Source organism: Lutra lutra, chromosome 6 (genome assembly GCF_902655055.1).
Source record: "Lutra lutra chromosome 6, mLutLut1.2, whole genome shotgun sequence".
NCBI lineage: Eukaryota > Metazoa > Chordata > Mammalia > Carnivora > Mustelidae > Lutra > Lutra lutra.
The window spans coordinates 56,281,583-56,309,193 of NC_062283.1; the positions used below are offsets into that span (position 1 = coordinate 56,281,583).

Below are 27,611 nucleotides of genomic sequence, written 5' to 3' on the forward strand. Positions count from 1 at the left end.
AATCTTAAAAAAAAAAAGAAAAAGAAAGAAAGGAACACAGTAAAACAGGCCTGTGTGAGATGCACCCTCCACCCCTGCCTGCATTCCTTAAATCAAGGTTTCTAGGTTATTCTTTCCATTAGAAAATGGACCAAATTGCAATATAAACAAATACATTTAGAAGTCTAAAAATAAGTACAGTAAATTCAACATTAATTTTAGATACCCGGTACAAATCAAGTCCTGTTACAATAAAGAATGACCACACAGCATGCACACTGAACCAAAGCTGGTTTTACTTGCAGAAATGCATGCATACAAACAAGTGTCTACATTTAGTTTCTGTGAGATTTCCCACAGTACTGGTCATGTCAGAGCTCCCAGTAAGTAAATGTGTCAATTTATGGACTCATTCTGCATCCTGGGAAATATCCAGAAGAAAGGCATTTGCTTTAAATGAGGAAACATCTTTCCTAGCTCCACAGGAGGAAAAGCTCTGCACACAGTCTTCTACCTGCCTTCCTCTGGACGCAGGAAACATTAAATATGCTCCACCCAAGGTCTGCAGAGAATTCAGTTCTAGGAACCAAAAGAGTACTTGAGAATAAATGCACAGCAAAGGGGACATCTAAGGACATCACTTGAGTTGAAGAAAAGCCATTAAAAAAAAAAAAAGGCATGTGGAGAATCACAAGGTATTGCCAAAACTGCAGTTAGTCAATCAGCAATGAGACTATTGGTATGACAAATCCTGTTTCAGACCTGTTGACTTAGATTTACTTACACAACCATAATTGGCCAAAAACAGGAAATAAGGGTAATATATATATACTGCTCTGACCTTCTATCTCTCCACCTTCCTTCTTCCTACAGATAAAACCGATGCTTCACCCAGCTCTGAGAATCAACAGTAAGTAATGTATTTTTGAAGGTGAACATTTTATTGTGCAAATATTATTTATGCTTTTTTGGTAGTAAATGATATATTGTATAAGAATCTATGATTTTCAAAACTCTGTTAATAACCTTTACTGAAAGTAATGAACTTAACTTTTATACTCTTTTTTAAGCTCAGAAAGTAACATGTAGCTCTACTATTCCAAACACACTTTTAGCTAATTTAATATCTAAATTAAATTTCACTTTTCATTGTAAAATAAGTATATCATTTCCATATCTATGACTTTTGCAAACAATTATACTAGAACTGCCTTTAATAGAAAAATGAAAAACTAAGGATATATGTGTCACGTATTTCCATTTTAATAATTTTACTAATATTCACATATATAGATATATGTAGATACAGACATTATTAAAATAAGGAGCAGAAGCTATTGCTAATAATTTTCAATCTATCAAAACAAAATGATAGCACAGACCTAGAGATAAAAAAATTTCCATTAGCAATTATCAGCATAATAAAATTTCCCTCATGAAATTCACTCAAACCAAAAATAAGACAGAAGACTTAGAAGTTTTCTGATCAAAAGTTAATCTACACAAGCAGCTACATTTATATGAAGATTTGAATATAATTATCTACTGAGGATATTTTATATAAGGAAGCAATTGCCACAAAGAGCTTTTTCTTTTGGCAAATAAGAAGTGATACCTAGTGACAACATACAAGGAGTTATTTACCCTGCAGAGGAAGGATTTGACTTTCAAAATATTTTATTAATGTTCTTCTTTATGGTTAACTGCCATCCAGGGAGCTTAGGGAGGATTTTACTGTGCCAGAGAAGATCTGGTGTTGTGTGTTTTGCCAGTTAAAACCAAAGCCTACATTTGCTTGAATGACTCACCCTCTGGAGGATCATCAAAGGAAATTAAAGCAATGACAAGTTGCAAAGCTAGGAACTACTCCATAATGTCGGGTAGGAAGGTCAGTTTGTGCGCCTGAACTGAGGTCAGATTTGTAAAGGGAAGAAGTAAATTAGGAGGAAGAGTGTCAGACCTCAAGATCTAAATTAGATAGTGCTAATAATTCTAATAATGCCATTTGGTAATTTCAAGTAAGGAGCAGAAAATCATATGTAGAAATGAAAAAAAAAAACAACTTGCTTTTGGGAACTGTCAAGGTGGCTACTATTATTTAGGTATCTTTACAGATGTCCTAGGTGGTGAAGTCTAGAAGTTTGGCAAACTCTGTATAGTGTCATCAGCTGCTTCCTGTAGTATAGAAAAGTGGTTGAGATGAAAGAAAGTGACCAGAAGGAAGATTAATATGACATAGAAGGTTGAAAAGACTATATCAAATACTTTTCTGTGCTGATTGATACATAGATGTCTGACTACCCATAATGCACACATTATACACACTGTGTTGATGCTTTTATTTTTCAAAGATTTTATTAATTAATTAAATAATTTATTTATTGAGAAAGAGGGAGAGAGAGTGGGAGGAAGGGGTGAGGGAGAGGGAGAGACTCTCAAGCAGACTCTGGGCTGAGCCCAGAGCTGATGGGGGTGGGGGAATGGGCTGGGTCCTACTACCCTGAGGTCATGACCCCAGCCAAATTCAAGTGTAGGACAGTTAATTCACTGAGCCACCCAGGTGTCCCTGTGCTGATGTCTTTAATGGTATTTTTTCTGGTCTAATTGTCTGAAACATTTCCATCCCCTCCTTTCAGGAACTAGGGCTTTAAAGCCAAACTGTCTGGGTTTATCCCCGGGTTCTTCTGCATGCAACCACATGACATTGCATTATTAAAAATCTGATATTGGGACTGCAGATCTGTAAACTGGGGTATTGAGTAATATTATGTACTCTCTAGATTGTTAGGAGTTTTAATGAGCCCGTAAAGAGTGACACAGTGCTTCACACAAAACCCAGAATCACCATATGAATGCATTATTGTATGGCTCACTTAAGGGCAAAGGAATATGCCCCTGAAAATTTGCATATAAAGCATTTTATCTATTTATGAATTTAATTCCTCTCCTTCTACATTCACCTTTATTGGTAATGCTTAAGAAGGTTCTGGCTTTAATTTTCTCCACTTAACAAGGTAATTTTCCCAGAACCATATGCTAGACAATCTGTTCTTCCTCTAATGTTTCTTTATGCTACCTTGTTTGGTCTATGTCTTAAATTTTCTATTTACCTTCATTGGCCCATTTTTTTCCATTTCTAATATAATATTCAAATTTTGTCAATACATGTTTGAAGCCTATTTTAATAACTAATATGAAAAGATACCCAAATTAATCCTTCTTATAAAAAGTATATTAGTTATTCATGGGCCAATCAGAATTTTTGTTGGGATTATAAAGATTTTTATATTAATTTAATTAGGATTGATATCTGTATTATATTAACACATACTATTTAAAAACATGAAAATCTCTCAACTTATGCAGATTTACTTTTATGCCCCTTTCTGGGGTTTTAAAATCGTTTCCCGAAAATATTTTTTATTCCTGGTTATTTCATAAAATACAGTTTTTGTACTGTATTTTGTGAGTTGTATGTTTTCTTTTTAATTTTATGTTCTACTTGAGTGTTGTTAATATATGACAATGGTATTTTTATTGGTTGATATTACATCTTGCAAACTTTTGATTATGATGTATTCTCTAGGTAAATGGCCATATCATTTTTTTTAAAGATTTTATTTATTTATTTGACAGACAGAAATCACAAGTGGACAGAGAGGCAGACAGAGAGAGAGAGGAGGAAGCAGGCTTCCTGCTGAGCAGAGAGCCTGATGCGGGGCTCAATCCCAGGACCCCGAGATCATGACCTGAGCTGAAGGCAGAGGCTTTAACCCACTGAGCCACCCAGGCGCCCCGGCCATATCATTTTTAAATAAAACTAATATTAGCTCTTCCTTTACAAGACTTAAAAATGTGTGGGTTTTTTTGTACCACTTTGATCAGGACCTCTCCAATATGATGTTAAACAGTACTAGTGACATTGCTCACTCTTTTTTTGGTCTCAATATTAAATGAATTCACCTAAGAGTTTCTCCAATAACTGTATTTGCTAGAGATATCTGGTTATATTTCCATTATCAAATTAATAATCTCTACCTTCCTTCTTCTTATTTTTAACTATAATAGGAGTTAAATTTCACAACATATTTTGTCGCATGATTTTTATTTAGTACACTAATGTGATGAATTGGACCAATACATTTTCTAATTTGAATTATTCTTTTTTAAATTTTTGTATTATTCTTACAGCTCTGATATAAAATTTATTTGATCATAAAAATCTTTGTTTCCATAAAACAGACTTCTCAGGCAAGGTATGCCTGTATAATTTTTGTAAATATATGTTTTATTAATTAGTAAGCATTGATATGGTGGCCCTAACATTAATGTAAAGAAGCAGCAATATGCTATAATTTAATTGTATATGTAAGTTTATGCTTCAGAAAGACACAATTTCCCCTGCTGTCTGTAATTAGCAGTGAACCATCAACACTTATAATTGTAATTCTTTGAAATGTCTTTGACTTTTCTCTAGTCACACTTATGAGTAATTACTGATCTCTTGAAAAAGAGAAAATTATCAATGGCAGAGCAGAAAAACTATATAAAAGAAGAGAGTTGGTGACATACATGTAGCAAAATAACTCTTTTTAGGGAAATTATTTAGAAAGAATCAAAGTTTGTTCCTAAGGAAATAACAGAGGAGACATATAACAATACACATTTAGAAATTGTCTACATGTAAGTAAATGACAGGAAAAGGCAGTTACTTTCCAATACATCCTAATGCTTTCTCTGTAACTCTACCAAATGAATGTGCAAATAAAACATATCCTATCTACACTTGTTATTTAGGGAGTCCCCTGAGGAAGAGACATGAGGTAGAACTAAATGCATTGCTCTTACAGCTGATAACAGGTTTTTATCATATTTACTGTATCTGAAATATTTACTTCCAGAGCCTTGCTTTATCCTGGGTCCTTCCCTGTCCTTCTCCAAAGTCCCAGAATGGATCAAGGCAAAAGAAGATAAAACTTTACATTTTACTTTTTCACAAATAGGAAAATCCAACAAGCTCACAGTGTGGGCACTAGAATGATGGCTCCCCTAATGATACGCCAAGATGGAGGATGGGCAGGAATCTTGTCGTATTCACTTGACCATGCTCAATAATATCAAGCATGCTATCATGGATAAAGTGTGGAAAACCTGATGGATGCCTATTAAAGGAAAGAACAGTACCTGACTGACACTGACTTGCAAAAAAAGGGAGGATCCTTTTTTCTCTTTTGCTCTCACATTTTCTAGGAGGCCCACTTGAGGCCATGACAGAGGGATGTGCATGCCCAAGGAGACTAGTGTAGGAGAGAGTCCCCTGGAGACTTTGCAAGCTCCTATCACTCCATCACTGAGCAAGTACAGAGCGAGATGTCTTTAGTCATAGCTACTCACAATGCAGTTCAGAAAAAAATCAAATGTAAAGAAAATGAGGGAAATAAGACCATGAACATGAATCAGAAAAATTGAATAAAATCAAAATTTACTGGGTGGGCTTTAAATGTTCCTACCCAGAGACAAGGTTGGTGTTTTGGGAGTTAGCTATGACTTTCTTTGGAGAGGGGACTCAGAAATGTTCACAGTCTTGAAGAATGTGGCTAAAATCCAGGTTAAGGATTAACATGATCAAAGGCATAAAGGGCATATGCTCAAAGGATAATGAGGTTATTAATGAGGAGCCCATCCTGACTAGAGTTATGGGGGAAAAAAGATTATCTAATGAATAATGTACCAGGTTGTGTTCCCCAGATAACAAAATCTGAGACACAGGAAGTTGAAGAATATGGGATGAATTCCCTAGGAAGGATGGAAAGAGAACCAAGGTACTTTAAGGTGAGGTGAAGCTGTGGTATAGTCTTATGGGAGGCTTCAGTCAATCAGCTGAAGTGCTGAGAGATTTCTGCTGTCAACGCTCCCAGCTGAGGGCACAAGCATCCCAAATGGTAACACTAATGTTAATGCTTAGACAGTATGTCTTATGTATGTATATGGTGATTTTTAAAATATTTTCAAATTGCTCTAACATTACTTATCTCATTCTCAAGAACTGTATGAAGTGATCCTATGTCACCATAATCTAACTTGATAAAGATTTTCAATTTCATATAGCTAGTTGAAGAGGAGCTGGGTAAAATAGAATTAATGACAACAACAAAAACGCAGGCTTCTTAACACCTATAATGCACTCTTCCCATTCTTACATACCAGATGCCAAGGTTAGGTGTTCAAGTTTGCTCAGTATGGAACCAGGTATTTCCAAGGAACAAAAATGCCTTCTGTGGACACTAGGTTTATGTATTTGTTTTATACAGAATTAAGTTAATTTTTCTTTCCATATTCTTTCATTTCTGTCTTCAGTTTTTCATTTTATTCTCCCACCTCTTCCTCTGTTCTACCTAAAAATTACAGTATAACAAAATCAACTTTTTATTGTTATAAATGATATTATAATTATATAGAAGAGTTTAAATTTCCAAAGCATTGTAGAAATTCCTGCATAATTTGTATCCCTTATGGGACCCTTATAGGAATATGTTGCCAATTTTGTGATTTTCATTCCAATTGTTTCCCTTCCTATTCTAGTTATTAAATGGACAAAAATACCTCATTAAGATGCCAATAAAATTCTCCATTATATCAATAAAATTACATATATAATGGCTATCTTTTCAATATTTTCAACACAAAATGGATATTCTAAGAAAATATTATTTGAGCTAAGTTTTATGAGCTTTATTTTATATTTGAGGAATAACAGAAAAAGATTGACTTAATTGTTAATATTGTGTTTTTTTCTAATTTTTTCTAATTTCTAATTTTGTCAAATGTGTTTAGTAATCTACTAAATGTGTTTAATAAACCAGCTATTTAATAGCCATGAAAATATTTATAACAATGTAAGCCTTTTGTCAAGGCAGTACATTCATTAAATTCTTTCATTCTTACCTGGAACTCCATGCCCCAAAAAGTATAATACAATTTGGTGGGAACTGCATTTTGAGGTTAAGAGAAACTTGGGTTCTGTCCTAGCTATATGCTATCTAGCAATAATACTGTCAGGAGGTGACTTAATACCTCTGTGCCTCTGTTCTTCTCTTATACAATCACCATAATGCCTAAACTTTTGGCTACACCAGGTTGCAAAAAAGCAACTAATACGTATGACAAAATCAGAGGCACTTTCCCAAGAGTTGATCATCTTTTTGTATATCTCCCAACACATGAGGGTTGTCAGTATCACTATGCAATAAAATTTCTTTTGTTATCTTAAAACTCATGGCAGGAAAGAAATGGCAAGTGATCATTAGCTATTTGAAAAGATCTTAATGAAGGTATATTTATAAAGGATTAAGAAGGGTTTAAGGAAACCATTAAGACCTAATACAATAGTACCCCCGTATTACTAAGAGTTGGGAGCTATTACTTCTGAGTGTGCAGTGTGAAGAAGCCATTCCTAGAACCAAGAGTAGCTACATAGACAAGAGTGTGGAACTAGGGTAAAATGGGCAGTATATACTTGACATTTATATGTGTATGTCGAAGGCTTCAATCAAGTATTTCCTTTTGTTCTTTAGGTCCCTATTGGAGGGTTGTTTCTGGGTGAATTCATTATCATTCAGTGGCATCATGTAACAAATCTCCTCTGGCGGGGTGCCTGGGTGGCTTAGTGGGTTAAGCCGCTGCCTTCGGCTCAGGTCATGATCTCAGGGTCTTGGGATCGAGTCCCGCATCAGGCTCTCTGCTCAGCAGGGAGCCTGCTTCCCTCTCTCTCCCTGCCTGTTTCTCTGTCTACTTGCGATTTCTCTCTGTCAAATAAATAAATAAATAAATAAAATCTCCTCTGGCTATATTACTAATGAATTTGGAACAATTGAAATCACTACCTTGTTTTGTTTTGGTTTCCCCCTGTATTCCTCAGAAGTTCATACACTAAACAATCCAATGCAGGTCTTTGTTCCCTTTGTTTTGTTTTCCCAGCAATGGTCTTATTCCTGGAGTTGCTGTTCCTGGCTGTTGTGCTGCTTCCATTCTTTCCTGCAAATGGACAGGTATGGTCAAGGTTGAAATATTTTCAAAATAATTGAAGCAAACTATACATAGAAAGCTATTAGATCAATTTCCATAAGTGAAAAGGAATAGAGAGTCTGGTACATGACATGGTACTCACTGGTTGCTCAAGTACATAACACAATTAAGTCTAAAGCTGTGGTGACCAATCTTGTAGCCTCTAGCCACATGAGGGTGTTGAACACTGGAAATACAGATATTTTGGAATTGAGATCTGCATATATGCATTGCAGAATTCAAGACTTCATAAAGAAGGAAGGTAAGATATTTCATTAGTAATTTTAATATTGATTACATGATGAAAACATATTTTGAATCTATTAGATAAATAAGTATATCATAAATATTAATTCAATATGTTTATTTTTTCTTTTTCAAAGTGGCCACTCAGAAATTAGAATTATGTTTGATGCTATCATTATATTTCTATCACCTTGTCTAGAGTTGTTTTCTGATTTCCTTTTATTTAGTTCATTACAATATGATCCTCATAGAAAATTAATAATATATTTCTATAATTTAAAATTAGAAAAATTCCTTCACATATATCACATTTATTTTCATAGTCATTGTATAAGAATAATTATACCTATTTTTTAAATTAAAAAAATAAACTTTGCTAAGGGGATTAAGTATTTGGATTTTTTTCATGATCTTACAATTAGTATATAAAGAATAAGATGATCTAATTATTTCTAATATGCTGCTTCACTTTAATAATCTTAAGAACAAGATTAACCTTTCTCTTAAATGTTTGGTGGGTAGGTGTCTATATAAAGTGTCTATCTTCTGATCAGAAAAACCCTGAATGTGAAGTTTGATCATTGCTGTCTGTTCCCTTATTCTTCCTTAACTCTGAGCTAACAAGAATAGCTAAGACTCCACAGATCAGACTTTAGACTAGGCCAATACTCAGGTGGTATTCAGAAATATAGTCATTATGTTATTATAATTAATTTTCAATCTGAAGACAATTTATGCATCACTTACATCTTCATTCAAAAAGTTTGCCACCTTCCCAATCTCTTTCCTAGAGATTTTTAAAAAATATTTTATTTATTTATTTGACAGAGAGAGAGAGAGAGTACAAGCAGTGGGAGGGATAGAGGGAGAAGGAGAAACTGAGCAGGAAGCTAACTTCAGGAGAGATCCATCCTAGGACCTTGGGATCATGACCTGAGCCAAAGGCAGACACTTAGACTGAGCCACACAGGTGCCCCCTAAAGATTTTTCTTTTTTTTTTTTTAAGATTTTATTTATTTATTTGACAGACAGAGATCACAAGTAGGCAGAGAAACAGGCAGAGAGAGAGAGGAGGAAGCAGGCTCCCCGCTGAGCAGAGAGCCCGATGCGGGGCTCGATCCCAGAACCCTGGGATCATGACCCAAGCCGAAAGCAGAGGCTTTAAACCACTGAGCCACCCAGGCGCCCCCCCCTAAAGATTTTTCTTCATGGTCCTTTCCAATCCCCTGTTATGTCTCTTGTCTGTCTCCTGGTCTTCATTTATAAAATTATTTAAAATGTAGATATATTTTTCTCTTTTGCACTGCCAAATATTTGCTAATCAGATTCTCTACATACCTTCTGCCCTGTATGTTTTTTTTCTGCACCTTCTTTTTCTTCTTTTAAAGATTTTATTTATTTGTTTGACAGAGAGAGATCACAAGGAAGCAGAGAGGCAGTCAGAGAAGGGGGGGAAGCAGGCTCCCCACTGTGCAGAAAGCCCAATATGGGGCTCAATCCCAGGACCCTGAGATCATAACCTGAGCCAAAGGCAGAGGCTTAACCCACTGAGCCACCCAGATGTCCCCAGAAGCTGATTTAATCGTTTATGCTGTTACTAAAAAAGGAACAGAGTCAGCAGTGGCCCATTAATTGGGTGATTTTGTTCCTTCTAAATGACCTTGGAATTCTTTAATACTGCAAAATTACCTTTTGAGTGACCCTGTGAAATCAGATCATAATAAAATAGATCCTTAAATCTACCATAATAGGAGGAATAATTTTATGATTACTAAATACACTTTGAACCTGAGCATCCCTTCCCTAAATACATTATTCCTCTAAATACAGATCATATCAGGTCAAAGTTTCCTTAACATCTAGGATGAATCTTGAGGTCTACTCTCATCCCATCTGCTGCAGCCTGTGAATTTGAATGAATATCTTAATGTTTCTGTGTGTTCCTTTGTGATTATAAAATATTATCTCTCATATGGCTAGAAAAGATACAGTAAGAATCCCCTTGAAACTAGAAATTGGCAATGGTGACCTCAGAGGAGATTTCAATTTGTCATGCCATGAACGCCATCTTCATTCTCAAAACTTCAAATGACTTCTTTCCTACTTGTCATAGCTTCGGTTCAGGTTCATTGGCAATGCTTAACAACTAATATTGACTTGAATGCTTTCTAAAATGATCTTGGCTCCCTCGAGTTCACTTATGCACTCTTAAATGCAATTTTAACAACTGTTAAAAAGATAACCTTAATTTTATCTCCCTCTAGGATCCATCCTTTAAAACTCTGTTAACCACTCAAAAGCGAGTCCAAGAAAAGATTGTAAATAAACACAATCAACTAAGGAAATCGGTCTCTCCACCTGCCAGCAACATGCTAAAGATGGTAAGAGGTAGTGATAAAGGCTAGTGGTGTGAATCAGCAGTGATTAGAGCAGGCAGGTGGTAACTGGCATCTCTTAAGAACTTTGTACTTACAAAGTTTTGCTTCCATTCTGCTATTTCATTCGAATTGTATTATGGACAGGGCAAAAATTAATTTTTCTTTATAATGGTTAAGTAATTGTCAAGTTTAAAGGGCTATTAAGTCAGGAAGGCAAAATTAGAAGACAGATTTTCAGACATCAAATGTGAAGCCATTGCACTTTTTGTCACTATCTGTCCTATATACTTTCTTTCAAAATCAGTGTCATTTGGAGTAAATAATAGTCCACTTTCCAAGACACAATCTATAAATGCTAGATGTCTCCCATTTGAATGCGGTGGGCTATAAGTGGAATTAGGAGTAATCTGGGTCAGTTTATTACTATTGAAATATAATTTAAAGACTTCACCTATTGGTGATATTTAGACTAGAACTATTACTAAAAATCCTAGGTGTGGCTCCTGTACTATCATAAATTGTCAGATATTGTATTAGATGTTTCTCTCAGTAGACACATCATTTATGAACTTCTCTTCATGTGGAAATGGGCATTGGAGCAGATAAACACATACATACCTCCCTAACAAAAAGATCTCATCATACCGATGACAATTAATATAGCTATAGAAGTTTTAAAGTAGTGCAAATCAACCTACCAATCAGATTATAAAGCATATGTTTCATTGGAATTGAAGGTTTAGGTGTTTCTTTTTTTTCTTTTGGCATTTAGGAATGGAGCACAGAAGCAGCAGCAAATGCCCAAAAGTGGGCAAACAAGTGCACTTTAGAACACAGTGTGCCAGAGGACCGAAAAACCAGTATGTAAATGAGTAAATATTTGTTGAATAAATGAACAAATAAAATAACATTGGAAAAATCAAATAGAATGGAACATTCTGGGATGTTGTAAGAAGACTTAGTAAATAAATGTTGCTTATACTGCTTGTTTTAAAATCGAACTATCTATAGAGGGAGGGAGAATTATAAGTATTTTAGGCTTCTTGACTATTTACATTATGCAAATAGTTTCTGAAGCCATACTTCATTTGTTCCTCTCAACGAGCTCATGAGTTAACGAGTCATGTAGCATAATTTCTCCAGCTTTAGAGCTTAAGGACATGGGAGAAAAGACCAAGGAGCACATCCTGAAGTCGTGTCATGTACTGGAATGTTAACCAGGCTTATTGATTTCTTTTTTTAAATCTTTTATTTAAATGCAATTTAATTAACATATACTGTATTATTAATTTCAGAGGTAGAATTCAGTGATTCATCGGTTGCATACAAACCCAGTGTTCATTATATCAGGTGCCCTCCTTAATGCCCATCACCCAGTTACCCCAACCCCCCACCACCTCTCTGCCAGCAATCCTGAGTTTGTTTCCTATAGTCAAGAGTCTCATGGTTTGCCACTCTCTCTGTTTTCACCTTATTTTATTTTTCCTTCCCTTTACCTATGTTTGCCTGTTTTGTTTCTTAAATTCCACATATGAGTGTTTGAATGAGTGAATGAAATGAAAAGAATGAAATCTTGCTGTTTACAATGATGTGGCTGGAACTAGAGGGTATTGTGCTAGGTGAAATAACTCAGTCAGAGAAAGACAGGCTTATTGATTTCTAATCCACTGCCCTTTTGCAAATTGATCTGCTTGGTGTTTAAATATCTCCTTATTTTTTATTCATAAATATACTGAATTATGAGACTAGTTCCTGAATTCTGTTGTAAAAATACTTAAACTTTTAATATCATCATGAATATTTTGTGTATGTTCATTCAGTTTTTACTCTTTGCTAATAGTCAAGTAGTTTGCATAGACTGTGTACCAAGAATATTTTATATTCTCTTTAAGCATCATCTAGACATTATATTTCAAGCCACCAAAATGTAAATATTAAGTGAGAGCTGAAAAGAGGCAAATGTTTCTGAGCTGCAAGATATTTCATTATTTTTTATTACTTTTATTGTAGCAACAATGCTTTTTTAAAAAAATTCTATTATAGTGAGAATACTTAACATGAGACCTACACTTTTGACCAATTTTTAAAAATACTATATGGAACAATGTTGTACAACAGATACCTAGAACTTATTTACCTTGCTTACCTGAAATGCATTGATTAGTAAGTCCGATTTCTCCTTTCCCTCATCCTCAGCCACCACCATTGAACTCTGATTCTGTGAATTTGACTCAGATATTTCATATAAACGGACTCATGCAGTAATCTCTCTGGTGACTGGTATATTTCCCTTAGCATTATGTCCTCAAATTTCAGCCATGTTATCACATGTTGCAAATCTTCCTCCTTTCTTTTAAAGATGAATGATATTCCATTGTGTGTGTGTGTGTGTGTGCATATGTGATCGTGTCATCCATTCACTTGTCCATGGACATTTAGGTTGTTCCCAAATGTTGCCTATTTTGACTACTGCTGCTGTGAACGTGAGGGTGTCAATATCTCTTTAAGATGCTGATTTCAATTCTTTTGGATAAATATTCAGAAGTGGTATTGCTGGATCATTTTGTAGTTCTACTTTTAATTTTTTGAGGAAACTCCATACTGTTTTCCACAGTAGCTACACTTATTTTTTCATTCTCACCAACAGTGTACATGATTCTGATTTCTCTACATCCTCATCATCACACTTGTCTCTTTTTTCTTTTTTTCATAATAGAAATCACAATAGGTGTAAGGTGATATCTCATTGTGACTTTGATGTACATTTCTCTGATGATTAATAATGTTGAGCACCTTTTCAAATACCTGTTGGTTATCTGTATGTCTTCTTTGGAAAAATACCTGTTCATGTCTTCTGCTCAAAAAATAGGCAGAAGATTTGAACAGGTATTTTTCCAAAGACCTACAGGTGGCCAGCCGTGACATGAAAAGACGCTCAACATCACTCATCATGGAAATACAGTCAAAACCACAGTGAGGTGTATCATCTCACAGCTACCAGAATGGCTAAAAAAGAAAACACAATAAACAACTGTTGGAGAGGATGTGGGAAAAAATTAACCCTCATGCACCATTCATGGGAGTGCAAACTGATGCCACCACTGTGGAAGAGAGTATGGAGGTTCTTCAAAAAGTTAAAAATAGTACTATCTTGCAATCCAGTAATTGTGCTACTGGGTATCAGTATCAAAATATCAAAATATTGGGGCACCTGGGTGGCTCAGTGGGTTAAGCCGCTGCCTTCGGCTCAGGTCATGATCTCGGAGTCCTAGGATAAAGCCCCGCATCGGGCTCTCTGCTCTCTCGGGGAGCCTGCTTCCTCCTCTCTCTCTGCCTGCTTGTGATCTCTCTGTCAAATAAAAAAAAAAAAAATCAAAATATCAAAATCACTAATTCAAAGGGATACATGCACCCCTATGTTTATAGCAGCATTATTTTATAATAGCCAAATTATGGAAGCAACCCACGTGTCCATTGATAGGACAGAATGAATAAATATGTATATATACACATGCAAACATATGATACAGTATTATTCAGCCATTAAAAAAAAAGAAATTTTGCCATTTGGAACAACATGGATGGAGCTAAAGAGTATAATGCTAAGCCAAATCAGTCAGAGAAAGACAAATACTATATGATTTCACTCATATTTGGAATTTAAGGAACAAAATAAATAAGCAAAGGAAAAGAAGAGAGACAAATCAAGAAAATGGCTCAACTATAAGAGAAGAAACTGATGGCTACCAGAGGGGAAGTGGGTGGGAAGATGAGTGAAATAGGTGATGGGGATTAAGGAGTGCATTTGTGATGAGCACAGAGTGATGTAGAAAATTGTTGAATCACTATAGTGTACACCTGAAATTAATATAACACTGTATGTTAACTACATTGGAAATAATAAAATTAAATAATAAAAATAAATAAAAGTAAAATGCTAAATAAAAAGTGGTAAATAAAAAATAGAAAAAAGAAACAAAAAACTGCCCATTTTAAAATGGGGTTAATTTTTGCTATTGGGTTGTATGAGTTCTTTTTGTACTTTGAAAATTAACTCCTTATCAATTATAGGCTATGTAAATGTTTTCACCCATTCCATAGGTTACGTTTTCATTTTCTTGATTTTTTCTTTTGTTGTGCAGAAGCTGTTTAGTTTTATTCAGTCCTATTTACTTATTTTTGCTTTCGTTGCTTGTACGTTTAGTGTCCTATCCAGGAAAGAATTGCTAAGAACAATGTCAAAGAGGTTTTTCCCTATATTTTCTTCGAGGAGGTTGACAGTTTCAAGTCCTACATTTAAATCTTTAACCTGTTTTGAGTTAATTTTTGTGAGTTCTATAAAATAGAGGTCCAAATTTACTCTTCTGCATGTATCTGTCCAATTTTCTCATCCCCTCTTATTTTTTGCCCATTGAGAAGAACCAATGTTGTTAAAATGTACATGTTACCCAAGGCCATTTATGTACCTGTTGTTCAAGTTGTACATCTTCCTTGAAGAAATATATATTTAAGTTCATTGTGATCAGAAAAGATCTATAGTCAGTTCCTCAGGCAGCCCCCCGAAAAAGATTGATCTTCAGGCATTTCATTCAACTCTTTTCCTATTCAGGAAGAGGCTGAAAATTGTTGCTTTTTATTTTTTTTTTTTATCTGCTCATTCTGTGCTGAACTGGGAAGGGAAACTGAGGCAACTGTGAACCCAAATCTCTATCTCTTCTCATTTGCCCCAGGAAGCTAGATTATGCTAGATCTTATTAGCATTCTCAGAGAGGCAAGGACAGTTTTTGGCAGTCTTTGGGGTAGCCTCTGGAAAATTTGTGGCGTTGAATGCATAGACCAAATCTGCCCCACTCTAGGGAGAAACAGGCAGCAGTGGTGTGAGTTGGCTTGTTCTATACTGAACTGGAGAGAAGAGCTATGGCATCTACCAATCCAAACTACCATCTCTGCTCTCCCTCAGGGAGCAACACTGTGCAAAAAACTTCAGAGCTCCAAGACTGGCAAGACAGATGTCAGTTCTTTGGGCAGCATTAGAGAAATTAGAGGACTGGACCCACCAATCAATTCTTTGCTTCCCCAGGAGGAAGCTGAGAACGAAGATTATTCATTTCTTGCTCTGTGCTGAGCCAAGGGGAGGAGATATGGTACCTACCAGCTCAAGCCATCATCTCCATTTTCTCCAGGTAGGGTAGCCTGTGCCTGACTGTCAGAGCTCTAAAACCATCAAGACAGAAGCAGGCATCTGGGGAGTTTCCTTAGGGAAGGTTGGGATGTTGGACACTGGAATCAACTCCTTCCTTCCCCCTGGGAGAAGTTGGGAGCTAGGGGACCTCTTCTTGATCATAAGGAGGCACTGTTCTGAGGGTAGGCATTCTATCAAAGGGTGTCCCAGTTTCCCTACAGATTTCAGTGAGTCTGCATTCATATTCTCCCATGGTTTAGGAGTCTTTCAGTTAGTTTTCCCACAAAGGGCAATTTATTTGGAAATTGTTACTGGATCAGTGTGTTAGGGAAATGAGAGTCCAGGGGTCCCTACTCCCCCATCTTGCTGATGTCACCTTCTACAAGGCTCTTCTTGGTTAATTCTCTGAGGAAGATTTGGCCTTATGACATTCTGATTTAGTGAGTAAGAGAGACTCCAAAAGCTTTGAAATCTGCCATCCCTCCTGATGTCATTGCCTGTTAATTGGGGTTCTTATAGACTGCCTGTAGAACTCTTTTTGGAAGGTCACACAAAAATCCTAATTATAAACATTTAGACAAAGTCCAATATGTGAAAAATCTCTGATGACGGTGGATAAGAGGTGGAGAAAAAGAATGAAAGTTGGTCACTGCTTTTTGAGAATTTACAGTACAAAGCTGAGAGCATAGGCATCATTACAATGTGGAGAAGTAGCCTTCTTTTTTTAAAATAATATTTTTGAGTAATAAGATTTTTAATAATATTTTTTATTTTTGAATAATAAGGTCTTTGTAACTTATGCAAACTTTTGCATGTTGATGCCTGTCTCTGCATCCTAGACCAATCTTTTTTTTTCTTTTTTTTTTTTTTAAGATTTATTTATTTTAGGGACACCTGGGTAGCTCATTTGGTTAAGGGTCTACCTTCAGCTCAGGTCATGATCTCAGGGTCCTGGGATCAAGTCTGGCATTAGGCTCCCTGCTCAACAGGCAGCTTACTACTCCCTCTGTATGCAGTTCCCCCTGCTTGTGCTCCCACTCTCTCTCACAAATAAATAAATAAAATCTTTTTTAAAAGATTTATTTATTTTAGAGAGAGAGAGATAGAGTATGAGCTGGAGGAGGGGCAGAGGGGGAGAGAGAGGGAGAGAGAGAGAGTAAGAGAACCCCAAGCAGACTCCCTGCTGAGTGGGGAGCCTGATGCAGGGCTTGACCTCATGATCTGAGATCATGACCTGAGATGAAATAAAAAATCGGCCTCTTAAGCTACTAGGTTTCCCAGGTGCCCCTAGACAGATCTGTCTTCCATTCAGCTTTAGAGCTGAGAAGGACAGAAGCCCTTTTAATTATGTATTACAATTATAAATATAGACATTGTGTTTGAAGGGCAACATCCTTGCGTGCATGTAGTTGATTTCTTCTTTTTATATTTTTATATTATGTTAGTCATCATAGAGTACATCATTCATTTTTGATGTAGTGTTCCATGATTCATTATTTGCATATAACACCCAGTGTACATTGCAACATGTGCCCTCTTTAATACCCATCACTGGGCTACCCCATCTCCATACCCCCTTCCCCTATGAAACCCTCAGATTGTTTCCTGGAGTCCATAGTGTCTCATGCTTCATCTCCCCCTCTGATTCTCCACTCCCCACTTCAGTTTTCCCTTCCTTCCCCTCTGGTCTTCCGTGCTATTCCTTATGTTCCACATATGAGTGAAACCATGTAGTTGATTTCTTTTGCCAGTGCATGTTTTATTGCTTCCTCAAGAATAATCCATTTATCTTTAGGTACAAAATGTGGTGAGAATCTCTTTATGTCAAGTTACCCCGCTTCCTGGTCAGATGCAATCCAAAACTGGTATGATGAGCAAGATGATTTTGTCTATGGTGTAGGACCTAAGAGTTCCAATGCAGTTGTTGGACATTACACCCAGGTAAGACAAACAAATGAAAATACTTTGACCACAAATGCTCTAACATGAAAGCATCTCTAAATTATGACCAAGTCCAATGTTTAATTTGGGTAAGAGCATGAATAGATATGATAGTCCTGGCATTGGCTGGTACTTCATCTAGAGTTGTCTTCTTTTTCCATCACTTGCAAAACTCTTGGTAAGGAAGCATACTCCATATTTTCTCAAAATTAGAAATGGATAAAATAGTGAAGACATGTTAAGATTTAATATTTTAAAATTTACAATATTCTTCAATAACTGAATTAAATATTTTCAAAAGAAACAAACTATGATAGTATCAAATATTTTCAAAAGGAACTTGGCTATACACTATGATAGTATCATTTTTTCAGTATTACAGTTGCTACTATTTTTTGCAGTATTTTCCCTCTTCTTTAATGTACTCTCCTATATTCCTTTTTGAAATTGTAGGTTGTTTGGTATTCTTCTTACCATGTTGGATGTGGGCTTGCCTATTGTCCCAATCAAGAGACTCTAAAATACTACTATGTTTGCCAATATTGTCCTGCGTAAGTATATACTTTAGAGTTTCATGTGATAATCCTATGTGCAATTTAATATTTTTAAAATTCTTGTATAGTAGACAAACTAGAATATAAAACATTTCAGTAATGAAAAGGAATAAATCATTTTTTCATTTTTTTAAAATGATGCATAGTTCATACACAATGTCATATTATTTTAGGTGTATGACATAATACCAGGTCTATACTTTATGCTATGCTCACCACAACTGTAGCTATCACCAGTCACCATATAATGCTATTATAAGTATTATAATATTATTGGCTATAGTCCCTATGCTCTACTTTTTATTCCCATGACTTAATTTTTCCATAACTGTAAGCCTGTTCTTCCCACTCCCCTTCAACTATTTTTTTAATATTTTTGAAGATTTTTTATTTATTTCACAGAGAAAGAGAGAGATCACAAGTAGGCAGAGAGGCAGGCAGAAAGAGAGAGGGGAAGCAAGCTACCCACCGAGCAGAGAGCTCAATGTGGGGCTCGATCCCAGGACTTTGAGATCATGACCTGAGCTGAAGGCAGAGGCTTTAACCCACTGAGCCACCCATGTGCCCCTCCCCTTCAACTATTTTGCCCACCCCCTCATTGTCACCCCTCTGTCAAACATCAGTTTGTTCTTGTACTTAGGGTATATTTGTGCTTTTTATTTTTTTTATTATTTTTTTTTAGAATCCCTATATAAGTGAAATCATATGGTGTTTGTTTTTATCTGTCCAACTTATTTCACTTAGCATAATACCTTCTGGGTCCATCCAGAAGGAATACATCTTTGGAAATGCCTTTTAAGTTGAGATACATTCAATTCCTCAGGGAAGAGACCAGGTTCTCAATTCCAGGTATAAAATCTGAAACTCTCTTTTCTCATTTACAAAATGGCATCTTTTCTATCAGTTGCCTTTCCCTTGAGCCCACAGCTATTCTATGAGCAATACTCTAGATTTGATATCATTGGTTCTCACTAACTTCACACTTTAGAAGGGTGACAGCTTGATGGTTAAGAAGTGATGGTAGTGGAGTGGCAAGTAGGGGATGGCAGATTGAGATTTTAGCTTCTCCTGCTAAAATATCCTTTGTCCCGTTTATCTAAAAAATCACCCACATTATTACCTCACAGATTATTCATTCTTTTGCAGCTCAAAGGTTTTTCAAGAGATCCTTAATGTACTTCAGGGTCCAGAAGAGAACAAAATCTTATCTTTATTTTTCAAAAGTTTTCATAAAATCTCTATAATGAACTATCCTTTAAGGTCTTGACCTATAGCAGGAAATATGTTATTTCATCAAGGATTATGTCTGAACTTACCCACAATAAATTATGTGGATATACCGAAGATCTAATCTCAATATCTCTGTAAACATTAATTTCTTTTAATGTTTGACATTTCTTGCCAATGGAGACAGGAGGACCCCTAGAACCAAGGCTCCTATAGGATTTATTTGAGACTGTAGATAACCTGAGCATATGGATCTCCAGGGTGAGAAGTATGACCCCCAATACCATTTTCTTGCAAGCACTTATTAAGGTTTACTAGAAAGAACTGAGAGGTCCAGGCACCTGGGTGGCTCAGTGGGTTAAAGCCTCTTGCCTTCAGCTCAGGTCATGGTCCCGGGATCCTGGAATCAAGCTTCCTCCTCTCTCTCTCTGACTGCTGGTGATCTCTGTCTGTCAAATAAATTAAAAATAAATAAATAAATAAATACAAATTTAAAATAAATAAATAAGTAAATAAAAGAAAAGAAAAGAAAAAGAATTGAAAGGTCCTAGGAGAATGCACCTAAACTCACTGGCTGGCTCTAAGAGAGGAGGATCTGGAGCCAGTCATCTGAAGTGAGAGTTGGAGTGAATAATGAGGAAAAGCAGGAATGAGAGAAATTCCAGAACATGTTTGTGCCTTATTTCACATTTTTCCAAGGACTCACACATGGTTATTATATTCTGTGCAGGGAGTGAGATTCAGGTGCATGGCTTTGTATTTTTGGCCCACTTAGTACTATTGAGACTTTGACTCTCTTGAATAATATTCATCAATGAGATGTAGGTTAGTTATTGTAAGACCAATATACCTTACTGATTAGTGTTAATAAAACTGTTTTTTCTAACATTCCCATTTTTCATAAGCATTAAAATCTCACACACAAATCCTCTACACATTCAAAAACCTTTAAGCATCCCTACAACCAAAAACACACATCAAAAACTACTTTAAAATTATTACCTCCATCTTTTTCTTAATGTTTTATTTATTTGAGAGAGTGATTGAGAGAGAACAAGAAGTAGGGAGGGACAAGCAGATTCCCCACAGTGCAGGGAGCCTGATATGGGGCTTGACCCCAGGACCTTGGAATCATGACCTGAGCTTAAGGCAGACAACTTACTGAGCTATCCGGGTGCCCCAATTCAATACCTCCATCTTTAAAAAAAAAAAAAAAAGAATTTATTTATTTATTTGTCAGAAAGAGAGATCACAAGTAGGCAGAGCAGTAGGCAGAGAGAGAGGGGGAAACAGGCTCTCTGCTGAGCAGAGAGCCCAATGCAGGGCTCAATCCCAGGACCCTGGAAGTTTAGAAGGGATGAGCCAAAGGCAGAGGCTTAACCCAATGAGCCATCCAGGTGCCCTCAATACCACCATCTTTTTTTTTAATTTTTTATTTATTTATTTGACAGAGATCACAAGTAGACAGAGAGGCAGGCAGTGAGAGAGAGGGAAGCAGGCTCTCTGCTGAGCAGAGAGTCCGATGTGGGACTCAATTCCAGGACCCTGAGATCATGACCTGAGCCAAAGGCAGCGGCTTAATCCACTGAGCCACACAGGCGCCCCTCAATACCACCATCTTGAAGGCAAAATTATCCAGGGGCTTTGCCTTCCTTAACTCATATTATAGAAATTATCATTTTTAATATAAAATTATATGTAACTTTAAGCATTTACATACTGCAACCTTTTTGCCCCCAAGTTGTGCTGTCTCTCTAAAGGATATGTTTTATCACTGTCTAGCACCTTGGGGTTCACTAATTTAGCAATCTGACCAAATCTTTTGGGGAAGAAAGAATGTCATGTTAAAATGGACTCTGAATATTTTGGACCCTATTAATCCCATTTCAGTTGTTCAGGCTGTGAAATTATGGTCCAGGACATGAGTGAATGTGTAAGTTATTTTCTTTAACACTGATACCTGAGTATATGTTGAGAATTTTAGTTTTCCAGTTTTTTGATATGATGAAAAACATTGACCAAATATTCAGGTATATATGATGATAGATGCTACCCTGGAAGTATAAACTAAACTGAAAAATGAAAAATGTTTGACGTTTTGTATTTCAAATTTCAGTGGTAATCTTATTAGCAAAATACATACCCCTTACCTGAAAGGGAAAACTTGTGCCAGCTGTCCTCATCACTGTATCAATGGACTATGCAGTAAGTTTGATGTCATTTGTTTGTTAATATATATAATAAAATAACCTGACTCTTTTTTTCTCTATGGGTACCTCTTATCTTTTTAATTATTTATTTAAAGTCAGTTTAATTAACATTATATTATTTGCTTCAGGGGTAGAATTTAGTGACTCATCAGTTGCATATAGTAACCGGTGCTCATTACACCAAGTGCCCTCCTTAATGCCCATCATCTAGTTACCCCATCCTTTCACCCACCTCCCCTCCAGAAACCTTCAGTTTGTTTTCTAGAGTTTAGCGTCTCTTATGGTTTGCCTCCCTGTCTGTTTTCAACTTATTTTATTTTTCTTCCTTTCCCTTATGTTCATCTGTTTTGTTTCTTAAATTCCACATAGGAGTGAAATCATATAGTGTCTGTCTTTCTTTGATTGACTTATCTTACTTAGCATAATTCCCTCTAGTTCCAACCATGTTGTTGCAAATGGCAAGATTTTGTTCTTTTTGATGGCTGGGTTATATTCTAATATGTATATCTATATACATATATGTATATAGATATATATGCCGCATCTTTATCAGTTCATCTACCAAATGACTTCTGGGCTCTTTCCATAGTTTGGCTTTTGCAGATATTGCTACTATGAACATTGTGGTTCATGTGCTCCATCGAATAGCTATGTTTGTAGACTTTGGATAAACGCCTAGTAGTGCTATTTCTGGGTCATTGGGTAGCTCTATTTTTAATTTTTGAGGAACCTCTATATTGTCTTCCAGAGTTTGCATTCACATCAACAGTGAAAAAGAGTTCCCGCCAACATCAGCTGTTTCCTGATTTGTTCATTCTAGCCATTCTGACCTGTGTGAGGTGGTATCTCACTATAGTTTTGATTCGTATTTCCCTGATGCCAAGTGATGTGGAACATTTTTTCATATGTCTGTTGGCCATTTCTATGTATTCTTTGGGTAACTATCTGTTCATTTGTTCTGCCCTTTCTTGACTGGGTTTTTGGTTTTGAGGTGTTGAATTTGATAAGTTCTTTATAGATGTTGATACTAACCCTTTATCTGATAAGATATATTTTGCAAATATCTTCTCCCATTCCATCAGTTGTCTTTTAGTTTTGCTGACTGTTTCCTTTGTTGTTCAAAAGCTTTTGATCTTGATGAAGTCCCAATACTTCATTTTTGCTTTTGTTTCTTTTGGCTTTGGAGATGTGTTTAGCAGGAACTTGCCATGGCCGAAGTCAAAGAGGTTGTTGCCTATGTTCTTCTCTAGAATTTTGATGAATTCCTATCTCAAATTTAGGTCTTTCATCCATTTTTTTTTAAAGATTTTATTTATTTATTTGACAGACAGAAATCACAAGTAGGCAGAGAGGCAGGCAGAGAGAGAGGAGGAAGCAGGCTCCCTGCTGAGCAGAGAGCCCGATGCAGGGCTCGATCCCAGGACCCTGGGATCATGACCTGAGCTGAAGGCAGAGGCTTCAACCCACTGAGCCACACAGGAGCCCCTCTTTCATCCATTTTTGAGTCTATTTTTGTGTATGGTAATTAGAAACTGGTCCAGTTTCATTCTTCTGCATGTGGTTGTTCAGTTTCCCCAACAACATTTTTTGAAGAGACTGTCTTTTTTTCCATTGGATATTCTTTCCTGCTTTGTCAAAGATCAGTTGACCATAGAGTTGAGGGTCCATTTCTGAGGTCTCTGTTATGTTCCATTGATCTATGTGTATGTTTTGTGCCAGTATCATACTGTCTTGATGGCAACAGCTTTGTAATAAGACTTAAAGTCTGGCACCGTGAGGCCATCAGCTTTGGTTTTCTTTTCAACATTTTTTTGGCTATTTGGGTCTTTCCCTGTCTCATACAAATTTTAGGATTATTTGTTCCAGCTCTGTGAACAATGTTGATAGTATTTTCATAGGGATCACATTGAATGTGTAGATTGCTCTGGGCAGCATAGACATTTTAACAATATTTGTTCTTCCAGTCCATGACCATGGGATGTTTTTCCATGTCTTTGTGTCTTCCTCAATTTCTTTCATAAGTGTTCTCTAGTTTTCAGAGTAGAGCTTTTACCTTTTGATTAGGTTTATTCTTAAATGTCTTATGTTTTTTTGGTCCAGTTGAATGGGATGAATTCTTTGATTTCTCTTTCTTCTGCCTCATTTTTAGTGCTTAGAAATAGGAATAATAAATCAACAAAATCAATATTTTATATCCTGCCAATTTGCTGAATTCCTGTATCAGTTCTAACAAATTTTTGTGGAGTGTTTTGGATTGTCTACATAGAGCATCATCTGACGAACGTGGATACAAAAATTCTCACCAAGACCATAGCTAATAGCATCCAACAGTACATTAAAAAGATTATTCGTCAGACCAAATGAGATTTATTCCTTAGCTGCAAGGAGGGTTCAACATTTGCACGTCAATCAGTGTGATACATCACATTAATTAAAGAAAGGATAAAAACCATATGATCCTCTCAGTAGATGCAGAAAAAGCATTTGACAAAATACAGTGTTGTTTCTTGATAAAAACTCTCTACAGGAGAGGGATAGAAGGAACATACCTCAATATCATAAAAGCCGTAGACTCCTTTTTTAATTTTTTTTAAGAATTAGGAAAGCTTCTGATTGTAACCAACTTAAACAAAGTCTTCATGCAAAAGACAAAAATAACAGTATGCAATAGATGTGTCTAATTAAAAATTTTACACAGTATCTATGTATTATTTGCAATGAAATTCCTGATACCATGTGTAACCTAAAGAAACATCTACCATCAATGTATATGCACTTGTTATATATGGGCATATATAAAAATATTTCTGTGGAAATAATTCATTGCAATTAAATATTTTTTTCTATCAAAGTTAATGCAATTACATCAAAAGTGGGATTTTATAAAGAGAAAATATGTACAAGATATAACAGTGTGAGAACAGACACAGTTCAGTTCAGACACCAGTCTTTATATAATGAATGAGTTTATCATACTAAATTCTTTATTTCACCCCAGTATGCTTAGAATAATCAAGTTTAATTTTTTTCAGGTTTAATTTAATAAGCACTCACACTTGTGTTTGCTAGTAATTTTTACATACTTTTAAAATGACAATCAAATCTGCATATAGCATTATTAGCTCACAGAAGCCTCAAAATATTATAGCAATAGATTAAATTTAGTATCATATATTTCATGTTTAGTGTTATGGATTTAAATACAAAGAATTGGCATTTTTATTTAGTTGTGATATGTTATCAAAATTATTAAGCCTGGTAGTGGGTATTATGGAGGGCACGTATTGCATGGAATACTGGGTGTGGTGCATAAACAATGAATTTTGGAACACTGAAAAAAAAATTAAATTAAATTAAAAATTTTTTAAAGATTTTATTTATTTATTTGACAGACAGAGATCACAAGTAGGCAGAGAGGCAGTCAGAGAGAGAGGAGGAAGCAGGCTCCCCGCTGAGCAGAGAGCCTGATGTGGGGCTCGATTCCAGGACCCTGGGATCACGACCTGAGCCGAAGGCAGAAGCTTAACGACTGAGCCACCCAGGCGCCCCAAATTAAATTAAATTTAAAAAAGAAAAAAACCTCACAAACCACCAAAAGTGAATAAATCTAGTGTGAATATAATGTTAAAATACATACATGTATAAAATTCAATGAGTTAAATAATTAAAATTAAATATGATAATATAAATAAAGCTAAGGCTGACCTCAAACACGATAAAGTATATTTAAATTGAAAAAAAATTATCATGAACAATGCAGCTAACCCATTAACTGAAATTTTTACCTTTCAAATGCATTCACTAGATTGATCTGTACCATTCTTTCTGAGTGAATTGTATAGCTCTAATTCAGAATATTGAATGATATCAAAGCTATACATCCATTAAAGAAGAAAATATTTACTCCTCTGTTGAATAATATTTGTTAAGGGGTTTGGAATTTATCCTGTTAGCAATAAGCAATCAACTGAAAGATTTTTCAACAGAAAAGTTATGAGATCAGAATTGTGTTTTATGAAAATCTGGCAGTAGTGAATGGAAGCCAGCTTGGAGACTATTGAAAATGGGGGTTCAGAAAAAACAAATGGATGTTTTTACTGCATTAGGACAGAAGTAATGAAGAGAAATGGACAGTAATGAGCAATAGGAAGGAAGTAGCAAAACCAGTGTTTGTTTCTTGTACTTGGCAAATGCTGATAAAAAGTAAAAAGCAGTGAGTTCATGTTGATTCCCAGTTCCTGGTTTGAATTATTTAGTAACTAGGAATTTCATTTCTCTGATACAGGGGAAATTGAGTTGGGAGTTGGGGAGTGACTCCAAAGAAATGCCACACTTGGGAGTAAAATGATGAATTTAGTTTGAGAGCTATTGAATTTGTGGCCAATGAGGAACTTCGAAGTAGAAATGTCTGATAATCACAGTGAAATTCCTTCTTGTTTTTACATTTACATTTTCTCATAATGATTTCTTACTCTTGAAAGAAAGAATAGTGTCACTAGAGTCTGGATAGAGCAACAGTGTCTGTAAAATCTTTTGCAAAAATGGAAATATTCAATATTTGCACTATCCTGTGCAAGTAACCTCTAGAAAAATTGATTATTGAGTGCTTGACGTGTAACAAGTATCACCAGTGGCCTGAAAATTTATTTTTTAATGTTATGTAATTTTAATTAATTTAAGTTTAAGTTTAAACAACCACATGGCTAGAGGCTATAATTTTGGACAGGGTAATTGTAGAGAAACTCATTTAAGTTTATTTTACTTTATTTTCTGAGAAAAGAAAATATGTCAATTCATTTTAGAAACATTCCAGAAAGCTCAAATTTTAAAAGAAGTGATGGATTAATATGTCCCTGTGCATCGTAGTTTTATACCAACTTGTTTGCTCAATTGTCTTCTCCCCATTTACATTGAATTTATCGTTCACATTGCTGCTATGGAGGAAAACAGTAATGAACTGACTAATTTCTTTATTTTTATTCCAGCCAACAGTTGTGAACATGAAGATGAATTTTCTAACTGTAATGTTTTGAAGGAAAACTATAGCTGTGGCCATTATTTTGTCAAGAAACATTGCAAGGCCTCCTGTGAATGTGAAGACAAAATTTACTAAATGCCAATACAGACTGAGCAGGGCTAAGAGAAGGAGAACCGCATCATCTACTCAGATTTGACATTAGCACAGATGTAAGCATGTTAGCTACAAATGTTATTCCAAATAATAATTCTTTTTCTCTTGGATCTGCTTTTTATTTTACAGAAATCTCTTTCATACAAGGATTAAAAAATAACATAATCCATGATTATCTGTTGCTCATGTAAAAATCATGAGCAATAAGGAAATTCTGAGAAAGCATTACAGGCCAGAATAGACTAAGAAAACCTGAGAACTAAATGGAGTGTGGTCTCCTGGATCAGATTCTTGAACATAAAAATGTCATTAGTGGAAAAAATGGTGAGATCTGAATTGAGTCTGAATTGGTTTTGATAGTAACACCCATTACTTAGCCTTGACAAATGTACCAAAGTAATTCAAGATGATGATTATTAGGGGAAACTAAAGCTGGATGAAGGTATATGGGAATTCTCTGTACTATCTTAGCAAAGTTTCTGTAAATCTAAAAGTACTCCAAAATAAAAAATGCATTTAAAACAACAACAACATCACCTTTTTTTTTTTTTTTCCCTTGGTTCTATAATGCTTGGAAAATTTTTCTCCTGATTATCTGGTTATTCTTTCTCAGCCACTTCCCTACCCAGTGTCAATTCCTTTATTCCATTGCTAAATATTTGATTTTATCTTTTTCATAGACCTTTCAGATATACCAAT

The 27,611-nt window shown here is 35.6% G+C and overlaps 1 protein-coding gene across 1 annotated transcript; it reads left to right on the top strand.

The window, feature by feature from the left end:
- The first annotated feature begins 551 nt into the window (after nucleotides 1-551).
- On the top strand, nucleotides 552-27,411 carry LOC125103173 (cysteine-rich secretory protein 2-like). The gene is made up of 9 exons (XM_047735030.1): nucleotides 552-718; nucleotides 853-889; nucleotides 7,957-8,027; nucleotides 10,554-10,670; nucleotides 11,440-11,527; nucleotides 17,645-17,790; nucleotides 18,244-18,341; nucleotides 21,688-21,776; nucleotides 26,767-27,411. Exons 1-9 carry the CDS (start codon nucleotides 707-709, stop codon nucleotides 26,892-26,894), a joined length of 786 nt encoding a protein of 261 aa, XP_047590986.1. The 5' UTR covers nucleotides 552-706; the 3' UTR covers nucleotides 26,895-27,411.
- Nucleotides 27,412-27,611: the final 200 nt, after the last annotated feature.